At 39.0% G+C, this 22,925-nt stretch overlaps 1 protein-coding gene across 3 annotated transcripts; it reads right to left on the bottom strand.

The window, feature by feature from the left end:
* Positions 1-910: 910 nt before the first annotated feature.
* Positions 911-22,431, bottom strand: LOC113030252 (transcriptional regulator ATRX-like). Of its 3 annotated transcripts, none has more exons than XM_026181500.1 (35): positions 22,100-22,431; positions 20,744-20,847; positions 20,621-20,655; positions 19,985-20,013; positions 19,729-19,853; positions 19,286-19,402; positions 18,770-18,879; positions 16,970-17,037; positions 15,106-16,868; positions 13,831-13,891; positions 9,797-9,951; positions 9,417-9,593; positions 9,240-9,345; positions 8,918-9,008; positions 8,574-8,759; positions 8,280-8,424; positions 7,957-8,066; positions 6,983-7,126; positions 6,695-6,872; positions 6,460-6,597; positions 5,174-5,349; positions 4,975-5,092; positions 4,753-4,883; positions 4,612-4,676; positions 4,102-4,202; positions 3,858-4,014; positions 3,690-3,781; positions 3,484-3,589; positions 3,215-3,392; positions 2,710-2,901; positions 2,451-2,594; positions 2,294-2,365; positions 2,116-2,211; positions 1,505-1,633; positions 911-1,418 (listed from the first exon to the last, which is right to left on the bottom strand). In XM_026181500.1, the coding sequence occupies exons 1-35, from the start codon at positions 22,117-22,119 to the stop codon at positions 1,335-1,337; spliced, it is 5,703 nt and encodes a 1,900-aa protein (XP_026037285.1). In that variant the 5' UTR covers positions 22,120-22,431; the 3' UTR covers positions 911-1,334. The 3 variants fall into 3 exon arrangements, with proteins under 3 accessions (XP_026037285.1, XP_026037284.1, XP_026037283.1); XM_026181499.1 differs by having other exon boundaries at positions 3,858-4,017; positions 4,612-4,673; XM_026181498.1 differs by having other exon boundaries at positions 3,858-4,017; positions 22,100-22,430.
* Positions 22,432-22,925: the final 494 nt, after the last annotated feature.

Genomic DNA, 22,925 nt, shown 5'->3' with positions numbered 1-22,925 from the left:
TGTCTGCAGACTGTTACTAGAACTTTATCCATTGTTTTTATACCACCTAAAATATAATTTATAAGAAAGATATGCTGTGTGTAAGGAGTCTTTTTATAGTTTTATACATACTGCTTTCCTTTGGATTAGTGTTCGCTGACAAGAAGCTTGAGGGGTACCTTGAAGATCTTCCAGCACTGCAGCTGGTCTGCTTTCACTAATTAACAAGTCCTCTTCTCAGGCAAACCAGACAGTGTCTGAACAGCTGCCGTGTGCCTAGCAGGATACTCAGGAGGGGAAACATGAACACCTTATGTTGGTTTATGCCATGCAGAAATTTGGCACTCACTCACATCCACAATGTGTTGCAAGCGTCACCTTTTTTACACAAGAATGCAGACACAGATTAAAAAAAGATTAGTGTAAGCCATATATTTGTTTTGTTTTTTATGGCAGGTCAAACCTTTATGTGCCATACAAGTAGCTTCTTCTGTCTGTTTGATTTGGCAGATTTTTTTTTTTTAAACATGGGACGCCCTGACACAACACCAAAGGGATTTGTGTCTCCTGGGACTGAACAGGGGATCTTTCACTTGTTAGCCAAATGTATAACCACTAGACTATGGACTATCTACTACTGTCAACAAATCTAGAACAATTTCCCTTGTGGGATCAAAAACATAGCCATCTGGTACAGCTTTATATGATTCAAAGTTCAATACTGGGCCTTGGTTCCATCATTTTTACATTCATCTTTTGAAACAAACCCTTTAGCTCTTTTTCAGCTTACATTGTAAACAGAAGATTTGTATGTTTGACCCTAATAGGAACACTTATGTCATACATATTAAATAGTTGGGGAAAAAATCCTCTTGACACAAAACATTCAAAGTAGCCTGAAGCCTGGATTAGATGTACAAACACTGACCTCGTTATTTGAAAAGTCATATTTAATGATCAATACCATCAACATGTGACAGGAGATAAGGAAAATATAAAAGGTGCACTTTAAAGCATGAAAAAAGTAAGTGTCTACTATATGACTTTAATTTAATATAGAAAAATATTAAGAGTTAATCAACAGGTCAAGGATTAAGGCACATTCACCAGTTAGCTTTTGGTAGCAGCGAAACAGCCAAGCAACTGAACAACTACAACTACATACATGATAATGTTTCCTGTGAAAAGGCTGAAAAAGTGCTAAACCAAAGTGACACCGCTGGCCTGTTGTTTACGTTTAAACAACTTTGGAAGCTCAGTGCAAACTACTCTTGTAAAACATTCAATCTTCTGGAGGAAATAAGTAATAAAACAAAAATTACAACTTTCTCCTCCTACAAAGATAATTTTCTTGCTCAAGTCTGTCCAGGCTGCTTCACAGTCATCTGAGTCGCATCATTTCTTCGACTGTTCAGTATGCTTTGTATTCTGAATGTGAGCTAAGAAGGGGAATGATAGAAAAAAATGTATATTAGTACAATAGTACGTACACACAGGTGCACTCACAGGTCTACAAATTACTTACTGTTTGTTGCTGTCCAAGAGCGTCTCGATAAAAACCATATAAATGTTCCTGCTTCTTCAGATCGTATTGTCTCCAGACCTCAGCTTTGCTCTTTACCTCGGCCTCAGGCAACTGGGCGTACTGCTGCCGCTGTAACAGAATATTTTGAACTCAACTTACATAAGTTTGCATTGTGAGTCGTCTGAATTTTGTTATCTGCCACTGCCTTGTGAAAACACTGGTTTTAAGTTGATCCAGGATTAGCTGATCTTGTTAATGCAAATCCTATTTATTCAGTGACTCAAAGCCACAGAGTATGAACAGCCAAGATAAAATTATTGACCAGAGAACACAATCCACCATCAGAAACACTGTGGAGCTGGAGGACAAAGAAGTGTTTACTGACATTAATGACACAAAACAGTGCCAAAAACTGACCGACATTCATAAAAGGCCCAGCATGGCACTGAATGAATTTTTTTACAAGTACAGCTATGCAAAAGATTTTGCAAAATATGTTTCAATTTTAAAGTGAATTAAATACTTTTTAAAACTAACATAAATCAACATTTAAAGAACTTTATTTTCCTTAAAAAAAATGCCCATCGCCACAGGATATGAGGGTCACTCACCATTAGAAACATGTATTCCTCAACAGTGTGAATCCTCATTTTCTGCAGTGCCGTGAAGGTCACTGAAACAGTTGTTCTGCTTTTGTTAAGCAGTTCCTGTAGAGACATTTTTACTTAATATATAATATAAAACACAAATGTTACTAAACAGTGAGGCGATAAAATGACATATTTATACCAATAGCTGCTCATTGGTTTTTAAATCCAAATCATCTTGGTGAGAGGTCTCTGGAACACTGGCTGGGTGTGACTGAGTAAAGACAGACAGTTTTACTCATATGCATATGATGTAAAAGGTGGGGATAATCAGTGCTTTGCAGTGAGCAGTCCTGTACCTCAGCTTCATACTCATCCCAAGCAGCTTTCCGTTCTGCCTCACTGAGCTCCTCGTCTTGTTTATGGTCCAGCAGGGATTCGTGCTCATGGTAAGTCACTATGTGGTCTTTGCAGTCTTCTAACAGCTGTGCCAGAACCGTATCCTGAGAAACATACAAGAAGTTATCTAGTGCTGCAAAATCTTAGTCAAACACCTGCGTGGTGTTTGACTAAGATTAAGACTGTAAGATTGAGACTGAAAATTAAGACTGTCGTTACCATTGGCAACACAGAAGCCGGTCTTTTGCTTTTCTTAGAGTTTGGATCGTTGAGCAGGTCTGGCTCGAATGTGTAAAGTTCAGTCAGCTCGTGAAAGGTGAAGTGTCTCTCAATCTGCTGCTGATCTACTACTCGGAAGGACAGCGACTGCTTGGTCACCTGCCGATCGTAGATTTTCTCCTCCATGGTGCCCTGAAGATGACAACAATCACAATAACTAAATAAAAGAGTTGCAGCTGCAAGAATTAGTCCATATACATTTTTGCATCGCTTTTCAGTTTACGTCTGATGTTGTTTTAATTTGAAAAGGACTATTTAGTGACCAATCTTAAACATTTCATCTGTTGATGTAACATGTGCAGAACATACAACAGTGGCACAGTAGAAAAGAAGCACATATGACTTTTAAACAGTGCCGTTTCTTCTAAACTACTAGAGAGGCCACAACTGACTTAAGGTCAAGACTTTGTGGAGCTCAATTTACTAAATAAAAAAGCAAGCTTACCTGGGCCAAGAAGCGGTACACAAACACTTGTTTCAGCTGACCAAAGCGGTACACTCTGTAAATGCTCTGGATGTCATATGAGGGATTCCATGAGGCATCAAAGATGATCACCCTGTTAGCAGCCACCAGGTTGATGCCAAGTGAGCCAGCTTTTGTTGAGATGAGGAACAATCGGCCGCTAGAATAAAGATTATTCAAATTCAATCCGAACCTTCTGTTATATCAGTGTAGTTCATATAAAAGATGTGACAGAGAGAGACATTCTTTACCGGACATTTACAGGATTGTTAAACTCATCTGCCCACTTCTTCCTCAGTGTGGCACTGGTGGAACCATCGAAGCGGTAATAATCAACATTTTTAACCCAGCTGCCCGCTGTTAAAATTTAAACACAAGGAGGAAAAAAAAGCATAAAAATATAAACAGGCATTTCCTCTTAACTCATTATTTTCCTCTCCCATTAATAGAATACTACCTTTGAATGCTGATGGGTCTCTGGCACGGTGAGAATCCGCAAGAAAATCCTCAATCAGGTGTAATGAGATCAGTGACTGACTGAACACAATCCTACAAACGCATTTATGACATTAGACGCTGGCAGATCACTTGTTTAAATCTGCTTCATATCAGAAAACAAACATACACTTTATCCTCCAGTTCTTCAGCCATTCTCAGGATCTCAAACAAGAGCACCATCTTCCCTGAGTGCTCCAGGATTTTGGCATCTCTTTCAGAGAGAAGATCCTTGTACCAGCGCTCATCGGGACTCGGAGGCTTCAAGCTGATGGGTGCGTTCTCTACTGCTAAAGACATAAAATGGGAAAAACTGTAGCACATTTCACAAGCTATATTTGTTGGAGTATTAGTGGCATGTGGAGCTTTTATACCTTCCACTGCACAGACAACTTTGACATCATCAATAATTGGTGTGCTGTTGTGAGTGTTATTCCCTTCTTGTCCTTCGTTCTCTTTCATTCCTTCACACCAGCTAAAAATGAAGAAATAAACATAACCATTGTAGCATATGTATGCATGCTCCACATCTCTTCCTGGACGAGTGGACTAATCTTGATGAAACTTTGCATAAACATTGCCTTAGGGTACTTTGACTACCAAAATCTATATGGCGTATACAAATATTCTATACAAACTCCACAATCACATTTATTAGTGACACTTCCAGAGTTTATACACTTCCTGTCTACACAACATCCATTTTTCAATCTAGATTTATGCATCATGTTTCCTTGGATAGCCAGTTGGTCTACAATCTGTATTTGTTCCACCACTGCTTGAGAATACATCTTAAAGGAAAGGTCTTTAGTATTCCCATAACCCACCAGAATTGTTTTAGGGGTGCTTTAGGCTTTAATGAATAACAAATGAAGAGGTCTTACCTCTCAGCCTCAGTCATAGGGGTCTCTGCATCCTTGGGCAGATCTGCTGCTTTACCTTTACTCTTCTTTGCAAAAGAAAAAGAAAAACATGTTATTTCAGACTAATGAGTAATCAACATGCAGTTACGGAGATCTTTCTACCTTTTTTAATTTGCTCAGGTAGCTGAGCTGAAGGCACCATGGATGAGTCCAAATTCGGCCAAGGACCTGAAAGTCCTTGAACAGGTTTGCTCCAGGCCTCATCTTTTTGCTGTTATGTAAGGAGCTTACACCTGGGAAAAAGCACAACCATCTATAAACTCTTCAAGTAAAAAAAAAGACATCTATTTTACGTTTATTTTAGGGCACAATACAGATCCGCACCTGTGAAATGGTCAAGGTAGTATCGGTATAGATTATACTGAAGTGGGGAAACCCTCACTGCCAGCACGTACTCATACTTCGGAGGCAGAAACTGTCGAAGCTCCGAGTAATCTCTTCTCTAAGGAAAAGACAAACACAGTATTGTGAGCTGGAATATAAATGCAATGAAGAGAGCATTCAGATGTTCTATTATTTTTACCTGTATGCATCCGCCTAGCACTGAATGCAGTACATGTGCTCGCTTCTTCATGATTCGGACATCTTTCGGGGTGGAGTCAGCACACTGGCCGTTCTCTATGGGGTTGATGAAGCGGTTCCTGAATTCGCCCAGTGAGCCCAGAAGGTTCTTCTTGATGAAATTGACCATGCAGTGGTCTGGGAACAAAATATGTATTCGCAATAAGATTTCTAAACAAAACAACTAATAGATTAGGCTAAAAGCCTTTAAAAACTGAGCACATTGTGAAAAACAAATCAAAATTCAGAGTTTTTTTGGATGCAAATTTGTCACGTAACGTAAATAAACACTAAAAGTGTCCCAATTTTGCAGAAGATTTGTCCTTAAAAACACACTATGGAAAAAAGGAGTCAGCATCAAGCGATGATGAGCTGATCCTGATGTTTCTAAACTCGAAAAGGAAGAAACAGAGATTCTGGGTGTGTTCAGTATTCAAGAGGAGGCAGTAGCAGGGAGAATTTCATGGTTTGGTATGACGACCGCTTTCAGGATGTTGGCGGAGTGGTCATTTGAGGAGGCAGAGAAATCATTTCAGAAATCATGCCAATATATTCAGTACCGTGGTACGTTTTTGAGCAAGTACACTTTTTGCCAAATGTAGTGGCCTGATTGGTCAGAAAAAAAGAGGGAAAAATCAAGCCTGATCTGAACTTTTGTAGTGCCAACACTATGTTATACTTTGACTTGAATCCACATAACGAAATGAAACAAATAAAATAAGTCAAAGCAGAAAATCAGTAGCTTGGCATCACCAGACAGATCTACAAAGGCAGGAAATTCTGGATGTTCTCATGTCTGTTGTCGATGTTCTGAAGCGAACAGAACTACAACCAGAATTTCAAAGGTGTGATATAGTACTGAGCAACAAAATAAATCAAACAAACCACAGCATTCAGGGATGTTAGCAGTAGGTCACACCTGCTGCATAATGAAAGAAGTGGCTGTGGAAGAGCAAACAGACACTTTGCAGCATAGCAAATTAAGAGCTCTCAAACTAGCTTTGTATCCTGGTCAGAAAAAAAGGTTAAAAGCATCGAAACCAAACTACACAACTGGCTTCTGAACACAAATAAAGGAAACAAAATTTGATGACTACAATTACTGCAAATCCTGTTTAAATGGGGACACTTGAGAGAGTAACTCCACCATCATGCACTTATTTAAACTAATTATAATCCCCATGTTTCTCTGTAATCACTTTAGGACTTCATGGCCACAGTTATGATGACCTAGTGCTGCAGACTTACACTCAACGAGGTTGTTCTGCAGTGGCGTGCCAGTCAGCACCACTCTTCTTTGAGTTTTGATGGCATTCATAGCTTTGGAGATATTAGAGCCATCATTACGCAGGATGTGCCCCTCGTCACAAACCACAAAGTCGGGACCTGAAAGGAAAAACAACATCAGATTCCATGAGCAAAGGCACGACACCTAAAATAGAAAGTCTTTTAATAGTAGCATGCCATAACAAAGTCACTGGACCTGGATCCACAAGTGTGCGATAAAACTCCTCCTTCCACTCGTCGTTGTTGATTTTACAGTCTAATGACAGGATGCGGTACATGTCATACCCCATTATCATCACACCTCCGTCTCTCTGCCACCTCTGCAGAGCTCTGAGTCGACCCAAGTTATGCTTCATTGTAGCCAGTTCTATCACCTGTGACCAATAAGGACATGTTGCTGACACCATATGAGGCAAACCAAAGATTTCTGGCCTTGTTTTTTTATATATATATAATTTTAACACTTTTAAATTTCTTTGGTTACCTTGACTTTATCTTCCCCCATGTTGTTTTGCCATTTCCTGAACTCACTGACCCAGTTGAGGATGGTATTAAGCGGACACACAACCAAAGCAGTTCTAAATTTCAGTTCTGTGGACAGCAACACTGTGTGGAGGAACGTCACCACCTGTCAAATGAGACAACTATGAATATGACACATCCAGAAGTGCTGTCCCCTTCTAATGGACAAGTTCATTTAAAACAGACTGAGATTAAGTGAAAAACGTCCCTGTAGTATGACTGATCACATCTTTCATTTCTGTTTTCCGAAATCAACGACTCTGCATTCACTAGGCTAAAGAAGAGAGGGACCATAAAGCCCACAGTGTGTCAACAGTACACAATTCATAAGTCAGCATTCGTGATGCTATAGGGGTGTAAAAGTGAACATAGAATGCATAAGTCACCATAATGCTGAACAAGACAGACAGGTTTTAGAGCAACATTTACTGGCATCCACTTGAAATCTTTTTCAGGGAAGTTCTTACTTATTTCAGTAAGATGACATCAAACCACATTCTACATCTATTACAAGATCATGACTGAAAGCAAAAAAGAGTCAGGCTGCTAAACTAGCCCGAAACAGTCCAGGCCTGTCACCCATTGACCCAACAGAACTGCTCAGAAAAATAGGAAACAGCAATTTGCTAAAAGAAAAGAAAAACATCTCACTGTCTCAAGGCATAAAATGAGCAGATATTTTTATATTTTCAATAAAACAAATACTCAATTTCAGCATTTGATATGTTCAGTAAATGAACCTAAATAAATGTTCAAATACATAAATAAAAATGCAATCTACTTTTCCTGACGTTTCACACAGTATCACAACTTTCTGAAAAGACCGGGCTGTATCAAAAATGAAAGCACAGACAGAAAATAATCTTTGGTTCAGGGAGTGCGATTTGTGATTCTGTGCAACTAGCATATCAAGGGTGGACATGTGTGTGTCTTTACCTGCAGAGTCTTTCCGAGGCCCATGCAGTGTGCCAGTACACAGCCTGATCCAGGAGAGGAGTTGGCCTTCTTCACAGACTCACAACAACTATCCCAAATAAACTGGACGCCTTGGGGAATGACATTGTGATTAGGTTTTTGGGGTGTTTTTAAATACTTTTTAACAAGCTAAATACAATTAGCTCATATTAGACAAGTTTTAGGAGAGACGTGGATTTCAAACACAAAGTCTTAATGAACACAAAATTAAAAATGTATAATTAATCTAACTGCCCTAAGCATCAACATGATTGCAAAGCAAAACACAAAAGACAGAAACTAACCGTCCACCTGGTGAGGCTTCAATATTGTGACCAGGTTCCTGTGCACCTGAACGAGAGGCTTCTTGGTCTCCTCATCCTGATCCAGGATCAGCTTGGTTGTGACGGGACACGCCACTTGAGACAGCTCATCCTCTATGACAATGATCTGCAACACAAACAAATATGTCCTAAAAAGTTTCACTGCGTTGCATGTGCTGTGCTCGGTGTCCTTGATCTACAGGTACAAGGCATCTTATCAGCATTTCCTGCTCTAAACACTGATTTCTATTGCTATGGTGAAGTTTAGCGCAGTACCTCTCTCCTGTCTTCCATCTGTTGTTCCCTATTTGCCAAACGTTTGCATCTCTCCTCCTCCTCTCTCAGGGCTTCCTGAGTCTCAGCACGAAGGTTTTCATCTTCAATTATTCTGCGAATCCTTTTGCGTCCTTTCGGGGTGACTTTATTTTCGCGGGCCTCCTCAGGTGCATCCTCTTGATCGGTCTGTCCAGAGAACAATCCAACAGTCAGTATGTCAATCAGGCACGAGAGTTGTCTGTTGTTGTTTTTTGGACAAGGTTTATGGTATCACACATAAACAGGCCGAGATAAGAAGAATAACACATAAATTCATAAAGAGATAAAAGAGGATAATTCGATACCTTTTCACTGCTGGAGTCTGACAACAAAATGTAAGCCACTTGCGTTTTCTTTTCGTAACCATGAAGCTCATCATTCACCTTTGTGTTTGCTCTGGAGTTAAAAATAAGAAAGTATGTTTTCAAAAAAAGAAGGAAAAAAAAAAAGAAATTGTGCCGATCAGGTTATCCAGTAAATCTAAAACTACTAAGCTGCTTGCTCAAATCTAACCTTTGCGTTCTTCTTTATATTATTTTCAGGTCTTTACAATTTGTGCATTGGCACGGTATAAATTTAACTGAATTGAACGCTGATTCTTATCAGTGGAAGTTGAAATAAACATACTTTTTGAGCTTGTCTTCACCAGCCTCGTCACCCGACTCGCTCAGCTCCTCACTCATCCCAGCATCTTCATCCAGCTCATCGCTGTCGGCCTCACTTTCACTGTCGGCTTCACAGAAAACAAGTTAGACGAGATACTCATCTCCTGTTCCATCTGATCACTGTCTAAGTTATTCTTACAGCTCTGATTTTCTTTCCTGGCTCCTCTTTTGCGCTCCCGTTTTCCATCTTTGCTCTTTGGTGCATCCTTGTTACTTGATGTTCCCTCATCTAAGATAAGTTTGTGACGGAGGAGGTGGTGCCTGGAGATGGGCCCATCAGAGTAGTAGTCAGATGAATCTTCGGTAAAGTCTTCCCCTGTATCAGAGACATATTCTATCATTATTATTATTTATGCTCTTTAACCACCCCAAGTGATATAACAGCCCTCTGCCACTGGGATAGCTTCGCAATTTTGTATTAATCTCATAACTGAGATACTGGTTAAATAAAATCTGGAAAATCTATTCATAAGGAAATGCACAAGATTAAAACTTGTAATACCAAGAAAAAAAACTTACCATCTTCATCTGTTCCACTACCATCATTGCCTCGTTTGATCTCCTTGTCACTCAGTGAATCAGATTCATCCTCCTGTGTTTCTTCATCTGAAGAGATATCATCACCCGAGGAGTAGTTGGATTTAATTTGGGCCAATAGCAATTTCTTAGCGATTCTTTCAAAAGTAGAAGAGAAGGAAAAGGCACCTGAAGTTCATTTCATGATCAGTTTCATTGTCTTCAGCTGGATATTTTTACACTTATTGTTACACATTACAACAAAATATGGTAATATTTGGGCTATATTACACAGAAATGATCATTTAAGTGCTCAGCTGCCAATATTCCAAAAGCTGGTGGCATTAAAAAGAAATCAGCTATATATGGTGAGTCGCTTCTAGTGGATCCGCATTATGTCTTTAAGTGATGAGCCCAGTTTGAAGCTCTTGTAGTTGCTTCACAGACCAATTAAAAAGAACTGCCACAACACTGAAAGACATATTCAAAACATTAGTATAGAAAGCAAAAGAAAAACGAGACAGAGGCATTTTTAAGAGTAAGAATTTATTACGACAAACAAGGATTCTTCACACACAAAAACAATAGTCTCAAACTCTCAATAGTTTGTTCGCCCTTGGGAAATCGCGAGTAACACTTTTCTTTCTTTTTCCCTCTTTTTTTTTTTTCTTGCTCGAGTCTGACAGACATATGTTTGCAAAAATGACATTATGTTCATGTATTCCGCTCATCCTTTAAACTGTGACAGCTCTGATTTGAAGATCTACAATCTTTCGAAGCGACCAAAAGGCAATATAATCATGATTCTCCCAATTTTCTTGAAAAGGGGGACAAATTACACGTGGGACACAAAAACAGAAAATTACTGTACATAAAGATTTACTTAGAATGAAACATTAACTTTTTTTTCCCTACCCCAGGGGGTATCACATTTCAAAAATGGCTGAAGTATATTCAAACTGCAGTAAAATTCACGTAAAAAAAAAAAAACATGTAAAAAGTTCATTGTTTTAATACCATGTGGTGTTTTGAAGAATATATACAATAAATAACCCCTTTAAACTCCATTTACGTGGACCCAACACTGCATGAGTCGTATCTGGCTCGGGTTTGTCTACTGCATCCTACTTCAGCCATTTCTCCCACAGGGTTGACCCTGTTTTCAAGTAGGCTATAATCCAGGTCAGTGGACATCAGATAAGCACCACTTTCACTGATACCAAATCCAACGTCCGGTGAGAACTTATTGTTAAAGTACACACAGTACAGAAATGTTAGACGACAGCAGCAGGAACAGATGAGAGTCTTGAATCTCATTTGATATGTTTCAAGTTAGAAGAAAGACGCAGCAGAAAGCGCAAAGACACTGAAATGAAAATGAACACAGCCACATGCTACGTTTTAGCCCAGTAACTACAAACAATGTAAACTTTACATTTCTGCTGACCATTTTCCCCATGATAAAGTTGCACTACAACTACACACAGACGTCATGTGATGCTATTCATGTTGATAGGAGGCTACAATATCCCAGATTTAAGTGACTGTCGCCTAACAGCACTGCATTCACTGCTGTGCTGTCAGAAAATCCGCCCTGAAAAAAACATGAGAAAACAAACAAGTCACATCAATAAAGACATAGTGTAAACTTGGTTGCTTGTTTTTTGCACTCTAACAACTGTTTCACAGCCCACTCTCATTTCAGATAAGGTAGAAATGATCACGATTATAATCACTGTTCTGAAATAAATGTTTTCATCTGCTTTACGTGAGTAAAAGCACAAGCTGGGTCTCCTGTTAAGCAGGATTTAACCGGCTGCAAGTTTCAGTCATTACGTTTAATGGTCAGCAGTAATGTATAGTCTGTGTGTAGAAAGTGGGCCAAAACACTAGAAAAAGCATAGGTGTTTCTAAAGAACACTGCATAGCACGTACATCATTTGGGAGAAGAGTAGGCCAAATGAAGAAATTTAGATGCGAGGTGTTAAATTAGAGGGGAAAAAAGGAGATTAGGATTCATCTCTGATTGCACTTTACGGTAAATCTTAGCTACTTCAATGGTATTGCACAAATGCTGTGCTATTACTCTGGGCTTAGCCTCCAAGAGCAGTAATCAAATTTCACTCACTTCCATTGGAAAGGGTTGGTATCAGAAAGCTCGACAGAAAGATATTAACAGAGGTAAAGAGGTGGAAAATGAGTGTGAGACGTAAGATAATCTCAGTCAGAAAACAAAAGTAATACTCAAAGTATTCAACTTCTTCGAACTCAGCTTCTACTCCCTACCAATATGTAATAGTTTTCAGAGCTCAAGTGAACTGACTGGATTTCTAGCTTTTATTTGAGACTCCTGACAAACTGAAGCAAGTAATACCTGCATGTCGACACGCTTTGACTTAAGTCATTGGAATGAGCACACAGGAAAGCAAGTGAGTGTCAGGCTGACACAAAGCCTGCTCCAAAGTGCATTAGCTGTGACTGTGGGTGTCAGCGGTGCAGCAGGATTTCAACTTGTTTCCAGAGATGAAGTAAAAACTTGCTCAAAGACAATTGTTGGGAGTCTCCTAACTTTCAAAGAAGGCTGACTACATACCAGATTACAGAGGTATTTTATCAAATTAGATTGTACTAGATTATACATCGTGATGGCCGAGTGTAAACACCAGAGCCTTGAAGGTGCATCAAACAAACACTTAACTATCAAACATGTTAATGAAAAAAAAGCACATTACTTCTACTGCAGCTGGTGGTTAACTTACCACAACTTGCATAAAACCCAATAGCTGGTTTGGAAGGCTGGGTGCGTATCCTCAGCTCATGATACTGTTTTGAGGTGAGGGCTGTGGGAGACTTTGAGAACTGTTTTGAGAGCTGCTAAACTAACAAAAGTTTGCATTTTTTGTTTGTTGGACTGTGAGAGGAGCCATGTAACAAATCGTGAGACTTACAGACACTCACAATACCATAAAGGTAATTACACTTTGGCACTTCTTTCAAAGTGCAGCAATAAAGTAAACACTTTTATAATGCAACAACTCTGTGGTGTCAAATAAAAACCCATTTGTGTGTGACGTTCGGGTCCTGTGCTGTAGAAAAATTACAAAAAGGGACTGCACGCATCAAACTTTTGGGCCTAAAATTATTCAAAAGCTGAATAAATTGAATCTAAACACATGTACAGAGCCAGGTACATTGGTTTTTGAATAAACTGATCTGAGACAATCTTTTTACCATCTAGCCCACAATTGAATGCTCACACCACAACTGTGACCATTAAAGCTAGGAGCAGGTATTAAAAAAAAAAAAAAAAAAAAAAAGGTGAAGCATAAAATTTTTAAACATGTTTTGCAACTCTGCAAGCATCGCTCCCCATTTGTAATATAAAACAGAAAAAGGTTTTGATTAAATTATATTGTTTTTAAAGTCATAATATGTGCAGATAATGTTGCTGGCAGGTTTCAAACTTTATCCTTCACCTGGAAAATAACAACACTCCATTTACTTCAGTCAATAGTGCCACTCCATGTTGTTTTTGTGTAGTTTGTAAAAACACAGAATGAACAGTACATCGAAGCTCACTTTTATACTCACAATGAAACCACACCTGTACTCGTGGTGCTCAGGTTAAGCTGTACGCCAAAACAAGCTTCACTGTTCAAATGTATACTTTGACCTCCTTCATTCAAGTGGGTCTCTTAACATCAGCCAAGTGTCCCACGGAGAATACGCAGGTATGATATAAGAAATAATACTAAAATGTTCTTGTATTTCTAAATGTAAAAAATAAAACAAAGACGAGCAGATTACGTTGCTTATCAATAACAAAAACCACGTCACGATTTTATCTCTAGAATGTGTATTTGATCGCTGGGGCCCTACTGCAGCTACGTTTGGGTCGTGTTTGAATTGGCTGTAACTGAGTCCTAATGACATGGGTGTTGCTAGACTTTGCGCAGACGTCAGGATTTGAAGTTGCAGCTTTTCTTCTACACCTAACTTGCTTTACAAACTCTACATCCGGGCTTTTTGAACCGTACCTATTTTCTGGATCATCGTCATCTTCTGCTGCCCATGAGGGCCCAGACTGCTCCTCATCTCCTATAAGAACAAACATCAGAAACATGAATTTCAAAATGAAATTAAGCTGCTACGTTTTGAAAACATATATATTGCCAGAAAAAGTGAATGCTGGATTGTGTGGACATTGAAAGAAAATATTCATATTTATTTTTGTCACAGTTCTTACTTCATGATTCATGACGAACCACTAATGACACAAAATTCTGTTAAAACTTCTTGAGCCATCACTTATTTCTTTATATTTTGCTATGAAAATGGAAAATAGGTTAAACAATTTACTGAAACATGTAAACATACATGGTGACACAATATAAAAGCAAAACAAATGACCACTTTTATTCTTCAACACCATCTTCAGTAGTTGTGCAGGCTTCTTAAAGGACATTCAAACAAATCTTTGGATGTTGGCTGCCTTTTGTTCTTTTCTCTATCAATATAATCTCACACTGCTTCAACAATTTTGAAATCCTCTCTCTGGGGCGGCCAATCAATGACTGACAGTGTTCCACTGTGTGTTTTTCTATCCAGATATGCTTTTATTGCATTGGCAGCACCACTGTCTAAAATGCAGTTTCACACCATTAAGAGCTTCCACCATGTTTTTAAAAAGGGCCATTTCTCAAAGTTTCCCTTCCTTCTTGACAGTCACTGGTGCTTTTTCAGGTCTTTACTAGATTTTTTTTCATGCTTCCTAATCTCTTGACCCAGATACTGTTCATCTGCTGTAGATAGTTTATTTTAGGCCTGCCACTTCTTGTTCTGTCCTTACACTTGCCCTGTTTCCTCAAATTTTCTACTGACATGCTGGATGCCATGTTGAGATACATTGTTCTTGCTCAATAGCTCTTTGGGCATCACTTTGTTGGTGCGAAAATAATATTTTATGCCTGCCAAACTGTGTTAACTTTGGCATTTTTTGTGCAAAAGAAATGGGAACAAGCTGCTACTAACAAAGTGCCTAAAGATACAATTTAAAATTGGTTCTTTGCTAAGTTCTCTGTTATGTGACTGGTTAGTTGACTTTTTTAAGCTTAAATGATTCATAGATCAGTGGTAAGTAGCTCTGGTCAGGTACAAGGACTGGGCTAAAAATGAAAAAGTGCAAAGGCAGCCAATGACCTTCAATAAGCCTGAAGAATTATTGCAGTCTTACTTGTTGGAAGTAAAATATGAAGAATTAAGGGGTGGCTCAAGACTTTTGCACAATGGATCTAGACACCTGTAAAACTCACCTGACGATTGGTGGAATGCAGCTGCTCCTAATAAGGCCACATCTTCTGTGATTGGCTTCATCTTCTGATCACTTCCATCGCTCCCAGAGTCATCGTCATGTTCTTCTTCACTTGATGAGGTCGATGAATCCATTGCTTCCTGACGAGATTTAGTCTTAGCGTCCTCACCTTGTATCCTACTCCGCTTTCTAGCCACACCCTCCTCTCCTCTCTTGACAAGATGAGGCTTCCCTATTGACCTCAGCGTATTTAAGTGTTTTATTTTCTTTTGCGAGTCTTGCTCGTCGCTAGAGGAGTCCGTCCCACTTTCACCGCGAGCTTTGACTCTTCTGTTAGTTGAGTCGGCCTCAGGGGTGCGATCCAGTATCTTGCGTTTCCGCCTAATATTCTCTGGTGAGATTGGAGTGTTCTTATTAAGCCAGAAGAGACATTTTTTCGCCACTTTATTTGGCGACGCTTTACCACCATCTTCATCACTCTGGGGTTCATCAGAACTTTGTGTCATCGCTGCTCGCTCAAGCAGAGCAGCAGGGACTTCATCTGAATCAGAGTCGTCTCTTGTCCTGCTCAGACTCTGCTCTTCAGTTGTTTTAGCAGGCACCGTGTTGGGGGCCTCTTCAGTGTCAGAGTCGCTGTCACTGTCTCCTACTGAGAGAGATGTTTTGGTTTTCACATCACTTGGTCGGCGCAAAGGGGTTGTCTTCACCCGAGGAGAACGTCTATTGCCCTGTTCTTCTTCTAGATACAGAGATGCACTGGAGTTGTCATTGCTCATCTTGCTACCACTTGTTTCTTCATCTTCTGATACATGTTTTTCCTTTGACTTCTTATCTTTCTTTCCCTCCTCGGTTTTGGGGGGCGCAGATGACGGCTCCTGCTCCATAGCTACAGGTGTAAGTTGTACTACTAGTTTTTTAGTCATGTCAACGCCGCTTTCAGTAGATTTCAGGCCAATCTTTTGTGCTCTCTGTCTGGCTTTATGTGAACCTGAAACCATCTCCTTGCCCGGACAGTCTTGTAGACTCCCATCTGCAAAGCCCTTGGAGTCAGAGTCGTTATCTTCTAAATGTTCAGCTGCCAATTTCTGCAAGTCACTCAAGCACCTGTCATCAGGTATGTCTATCTCCATTTCTGCTTCTGTTACAAGTCCATCAAAGTGGTCACTAAGCAGTTTTTCCCAATTGCTCGATACATCCAAATCACTGAATTCTTCCTTAAGGCTATCCTCCAGTCCTGCTAGGGATTTTCTCAAGCCTTTAACTACTTCCAAAAATGACTTCAGGTACCTAGTGCGAACACCAGGTGTTGGTTTGTTTTGTGTCACACTATGAATGAAATTGACAAAAGTTTGGTTTAAGGTATTTGTTGAGTCCACTAAATGTTTGGCCTTTTTGGTAATGTCCTTGGAAACCTGCAGCATGCTGTAGTTGAACATCACATTTCCATCCATACCAGTGTGATCCCATTTATCCAGAGAAATGTTTTGAGGTGAGTGTGGTAAAATGTTGAAAATCTCAGATTTCCCCGGATCGACTCGATTCCTCTTGCGCTGCTGTTGCCACAAACGTTCCATGTTCTCAAGGACACTGTCACAAGCCATGACCAGGTCAAAAAGAGGTTCTGGGCTACACACATAGCAGTACCATTTGCTCTCCAAGATGCCCGACAGTTCCTTCCTTCCCAAATTTCTTAAAATGCACTTCTTACAGAAAGCATTGCTACAGAAATCGCAGCAGATCAAGTTGCCTCCTTCAGCACACCACCTGCACGAGGGGAAAAGAGAGATGATAAATGTGGCTGACAAAAGTGAGTTAATGGAAATGTTAATATTTCAGTTAAATGACTGAATGCTACTAAATCGTGCCTGCACTGCTCATCCATCCCGTCACAATCCTTGCTGATGTCATCACTTGAGTAATAGTTGTAGCAAGACTGTCAAAACAAAACATTTAATTAGAAACAGCTCTGAGCAATGTATTATAAACACTAACAAGGTGAAAAATATAATTCTGTTGATGATATCAATATACTTGAGGTCAGGTTTTTTTAATGCATCTTTTTTCAGTTTTGCTATTGTTTTCAATCAGGCATCAAACCCAGTGCTGACAAATCAGTCTGGCTCAATATTGTGCATGACAGTAGTTTTATTTTTGTTTTACTGGTATTCATGACAAGAAGCCACCCACACAAGGCCAACAGAATAAACACACATCACCAAGACAAATTATGAGCCGCACCACAAATAAGGACCGAGGTTTAAAAGAATTAAAAACACCTGATATTAGGGCTGCTCGATTATGGCAAAAATGATAATCACCATTATTTTCACTGAAATTGAGATCACGATTATTTGACAATATTTATTTAACCCTTTAAGACCTACCATAGAACCAAGTCCGCCAGAGCTTATATTATTTTTTTTGCATGTTGTAGTGCCATTTGTGGGAGCATTTCAAGTTGCTATACATCAATACAACTGTTATAGCCCATATTTTAATAATATGTATGTATTAAGTCCATAGTAACTACATTAATTGCAAAAAAGTGCAATAAACTACAAAAAAATTGAAAATCGTTTTTGTTTTTTTTTTACATATATTTCTACTTGGAGAAATTTAAGAGGTTTATCTCTCAAAACTTTAAATACAAAAAAGTTGCAAAAAATAGTTTACAACAACAGGAAATTTATTTTGAGTGTCTTCATAGTTTTATTTTGGAAATACAGCAATTTTTATATACTGCAGGAAAAACAAAAAAACAATCCTATGATGCAAATTTGCAAAGAAAACAGCATGTGCATCAAAATAAACTAGTTCTAGCAGTGCAATTTGAGTTCTAAGCATCCCAGAAACTATTCAGAAAAGTCAAACATGACTTATAAAAACACCAGTATAGGCTTTTAAGGCCTACAAGGTTCTACAGGGATTTAAAAATAGTTACACAAAACGGAGCGTGCTGCTCTGACCGGCTTTAAAGGGTTAACAATAACAATGTATTGAATAATGACTTTTAAAAAGTAATATAAAATAGTGTGCAAATACTGGTAACAGTGCAAATGTTTGCAATATAAGAAATAAATGAAAAATGTAAACATCTATGTTTAGTGAACTTTGCAGTGTTGCTCTGTGGTGCAGCTACTACACCGTAGCAAAGTTTACACACTATGTCTACTTGATCCACGTCTGACTCCGCGAACCCATAATGTTTCCACACCACTGAAGTTTTTTTTTACCTCTTTTCAACCAACGGCAGTCACTCTCCTCTCCAAATAACTTCTGCTTAGCTTTCCGAGCTTCCCTCGGGTCCTCTTAATTGTTGTGACACGTGTTCGAAATGCAGAGCGGTGCGCTTGATTTACCACACGGAGCAGCGCGAGAGTAAAGCACGAGGGAGGGGCTAATAATCGGCTCAGTCATTTTTAATGATCGTTGAAAGCCCAGATCGTAATCGTGATTAAAATTCGATTAATTGAGCAGCCCTACCTGATATGCCTGATGATGTTCATGATTAACAATCAAAAAACCCAAAGAATATAAATGTAGTATTTAACAGCACAAAGTTATGTATTCTTTTCTGTGCTTTGGACTTACTGACTATATTGTTCTGATAACGTTCAAAAAGTGGGTGAAATAAAAAATTCTAGTATATCAATAAGCAGACTCACCTTGCATATAAGGACTTTCAGAACTGGGTGGCGATACAAGGAATCCCTCCGGAAGTGGTTAACTTGTCGGCCACACGCAGTGCAACTCACAATTCCAATGTGTTCAACTCCTGGGAAACAAAAGCTCCATTATTAGCAATTACATGGTTATAAAGAATGGGTTGCAGGACAGCTTCTCTTGTTGCATCTTTACGTACACCCAGTACATTTTCCTGGTAAAATCTAAAAGAGCGAGATCCCTTACCGGACTCAGGCAGTGGAGATTAAAAGTGAGGCACTGCAATCTCCAAAGTGGATTGTCAGAAGGCTCTCTTCCAAAATAATGACTATTTAGATACTAAGTGAAGTGATATTTTTTTCATATTACTTTAAATACTTGAGCATTTGTGCCTAAACCATTAATAGAACTAATAGAATAAACATTCTCTTTTTGATGTGTTGCAGATTTGATTCTTTATACTAAAATTCCTGCCTGAGCATTAGCTAGTGAGCAATTTCATAGGAGTAGTAACTGACCTCCACGTCTTCTTGAAAACTCTTTCCGCATTACGCTTGATTTCCGGCTGCGAAACTCCGGGCCCCTGAAATCATCTCTGCCATTGTCGACTGCTTCAGGCCTGACCAGCACAGTGCCTGTGCAAACAAAAAGTAATCATACAGTTCCATCATTATTAAATATGAAATTAGAAAGCCAAAGCCAGTTACAGACTTGAAGATCCTGCATACCCTATAGGCACTCCAGCACATTTACAATGACTTAATTTTGTTAACTTCATCATAAAGTAAAAAAAAACAAAAACAACAACAACAACATGCAGATATAAACGTGAAGTCTATCAACGATATACTCTGAATGAAACACTAGCCCACTTTCTAGGAAAATGTTATGATGGTGTATAAATAATTATGTTTAGTGTCAAAGTAGCAGTGTGTGTGCAGTCAACAACCTTACGACCTACCTTTAGGCAATCTAGTGATATCAAGGTGACCATTTGCATTAACTGGTCCAAGAACCAAGTCCTCACTTGCATTTGAGTCCCCGGATTCATCCAATCCAGAGTGCTTCATGACAACTGAGGGTTTTCTGTAACATCAGTTAAAGAGAAATGAGCTATATTTAACAAAGTTTAAAAACCTACATGGACAGCAAAAAAGGAGATGATGCACACCACAAATTTTGTGGTTGAAATACTTTTAAACACACAATAAACTCACCGCCTCGAGTACTTGCCATCAGCACCAGCCTGCAAAACGAGACGGTTTGTTTATTTAGGCTGATGGTCATCATGGCTTTGTGTTGAAAAGTATCCCAAAGGGAAATGCATTAAAACATTTTTCTGAGTCTGTGAGTCATTTGAATAGAGCATAAGGACATGACATAATTTTCATAATACTGAGCAAATATGTTTTACAGATACCTCCAACCTCCATACAGTTAGACTACTGCTCAGATGACAAAAATAACTGAGTATTTGAGAGAAATTGTGACACAAATTGTTAAGACTATCGCTATTCCTAATAAAACAGCAACAAAAACATGTAAGTGGATGAACCGGCTCTATGATTCTTTGATACAGACAATGTGTGTGAGGTGTACAAGAACAGAATTTAATCTACTTGACATTTTATACGCATTAGTTATCCACTTGACAAATATTTGTTATTTGTCTCTCTAGATTAGGTTGTAGATCGAGTCTGTGTTAATACATTTTGGAGAAGGGCTGTTGTTTTTACTAAATCCAGATAAAACCGTTAATGGCACCATTAGTGCCATCAGTGTTACGCAACATGACGAAACACTACAAACACACATACTACACTGACATGTGTTTATTATGCATGTTCACTTACCTCTGTCAAAGTAGAACAGCACCTGTTTGTCAAACCTGTGAACAAAAGATCAGTAAAAAATAAATTGGTAATGCATGTAAACGTGTTTCCATTAGTCATGGTTAGAGTGATTAAAAGATGTACCATCAGCATCCTCAACTTTTGCTGTGCCACTGCTGTCCTCAGTGGAATTAGCCAAGTATTCATGAAGTTTGTTGACCAATACATTTAGCTTGCTGGTAGAGTTGCTGGACAGGAGAGGAAAAAAAGCAGGGCAGTGTTTATTTGATTAAACAAAACAATTCGGATTATACAGTGCTGTGGAAAAGTATTTGTCTGCTTTCTTAGCTCAGACAAAGATAACCAGAGTAAATACTAAATGTAGTTATTTAAATGATTATTTCATTTATTGAGGGGAAAAAAGCTATCCGAACCTACTTTGACCTACATGAAAAAAAAAAACTGCCCTTTAAACCTAGTAACTGCTTTTGCCACTGTTGGCATCAAGAACTGAAATAAAGCATTTGTGATAACTGGTAAATAGTTTTCCACATCGCTTTGGAGGAAATTTGGCTCAGGTTTCCTTGCAGAGTTGCTTTAATTCCGTGACATTGGCGGTTTTTTGAGCATGAATGACTGGTTTATGGTGATGCCTGTCTCAATCAAATGAACTAGGCCACTCCAAAACCTTCATTTTGGTCTTCTTGAAGCATTCACTGGAGGATGTCGCAAAACATTATTAGTGGCTTTGTAACAACTTTTTCCACACGGGGCCAGGTAGCTTTGTTCGCTTAATAACTGAAATCATTTAAAAACTGCATTTCGTATTATCCCCACAAATCTGGCTAAACTATATAGAGGTACTTACTTCCGTTTTAGATAATCATAACCTATGTTTTGTCCAAAACTTGTTCGTTTATACCAGCTAAAAAGTTTACACTCACCTGATCAACATTAGAATTAGAAATAACTCACTTTCCTGATCGATGTAAATACCTCTCACACGAGACAAAGGCCCAACCTCAAATCTACAAGTAGAGCTAACTAGGTTAACATGGTATGAAGACTACTTTCTGATGCCCCCTTATTTACAAGTGGTCAGCACAGCTTGTTTGGATTGGACAGACTTTTAAGCAACCACAAAGAGATCAGATTCTGCTCCCGGGAGTGTACTATAAATCACTGCACTCCTTTGAGTTCAAATTATGAGCCAGCTTATGTATGCTACGTTCAGCTCCTCCAAAGTTAGCTAAGAAAAGGCTTCTAGAACTGTTTACGAAAAGCCACGTTTTTCGATTTATATAGCCTAATGTGCTGTCCTACCTCCATTACTATTATGTTACTACTAAACTAAACTTGAACTGGCCCGAGTATTATTACCTATGCGGTCATTCTGGTTTAAATAACAGTTAGCTAACTCTGTTAGCAAGTGGCTAAGCTAGCTTGCCGTTATATTTGCTAGCAACGCTAAACAAGCGCACTGTAAACCGCCGGTTTTACCTCAGCGTCACTGCAGACATGTTGCGAAGCAGCTGAACAACCGAAGTCGTTCAAGTTTTTACACTTTCATAGCACAAAATAATGTGGCGCTTAATCTATGATCCACATCACATCCCACACATCCGTTATTGATAACAACTGAACCGCCCGTCAATGGATCTATTTCGCCTCTTTTTTTCCCCCTCTTTTTTAATGCGTACGAGTGAGCTGTCGCTCATTATCGCCATCTGCTGCCATGGCGTGTGCATGCTCAGTTGTGTTGTTTTCTACGGTTGTATTGCATGGCTTCTCCCTTTGGGATCAGGTTCCAGCCCCCCTTCCCTCCAAAACCACCTCAGAGAACCTGAATTGGATGAGCGTAAGAAAATGGATGAATGGATGGAAGGATTTAGGTGAATTTGAGTGAGTAATGCTCATTTTCAGCCATTTTTAAATTACTCTCCAGCTCATGTTTTTCAGTTTTCTAACAAAAAGTTATTAAATCTTCCCATAGGGAGTAGTCTGTCTGTCTATCTGTCTGTCTGTGGCTGACAGACAGACAGCCACACACACACACACACACACACAAAAATGCCAAAGAATGTATTTTAGCTTTAAGTTAGAACAATTGTATGTTTTAATTTTACTTTCCTGAAAATAGTTCAATAGTTCCCGCAATTTCTGTTAGTCATTTGTTGGACAACTCTGTAATAGACATCAAAGCCAGATCATATATATGATAATATGTTTTAAGGGACAACAACAGCACTAACCCTGAAGGTCATTTTTCTGTACTCCAAACTTTATGAAAGGAGTAACTTAATTTATGACTTTGCTGAAAGTTGCT

The sequence above is a fragment of the Astatotilapia calliptera genome, chromosome 10 (genome assembly GCF_900246225.1).
Source record: "Astatotilapia calliptera chromosome 10, fAstCal1.2, whole genome shotgun sequence".
Taxonomy (NCBI): domain Eukaryota; kingdom Metazoa; phylum Chordata; class Actinopteri; order Cichliformes; family Cichlidae; genus Astatotilapia; species Astatotilapia calliptera.
This window is presented reverse-complemented; position numbering and strand designations above follow the sequence as displayed.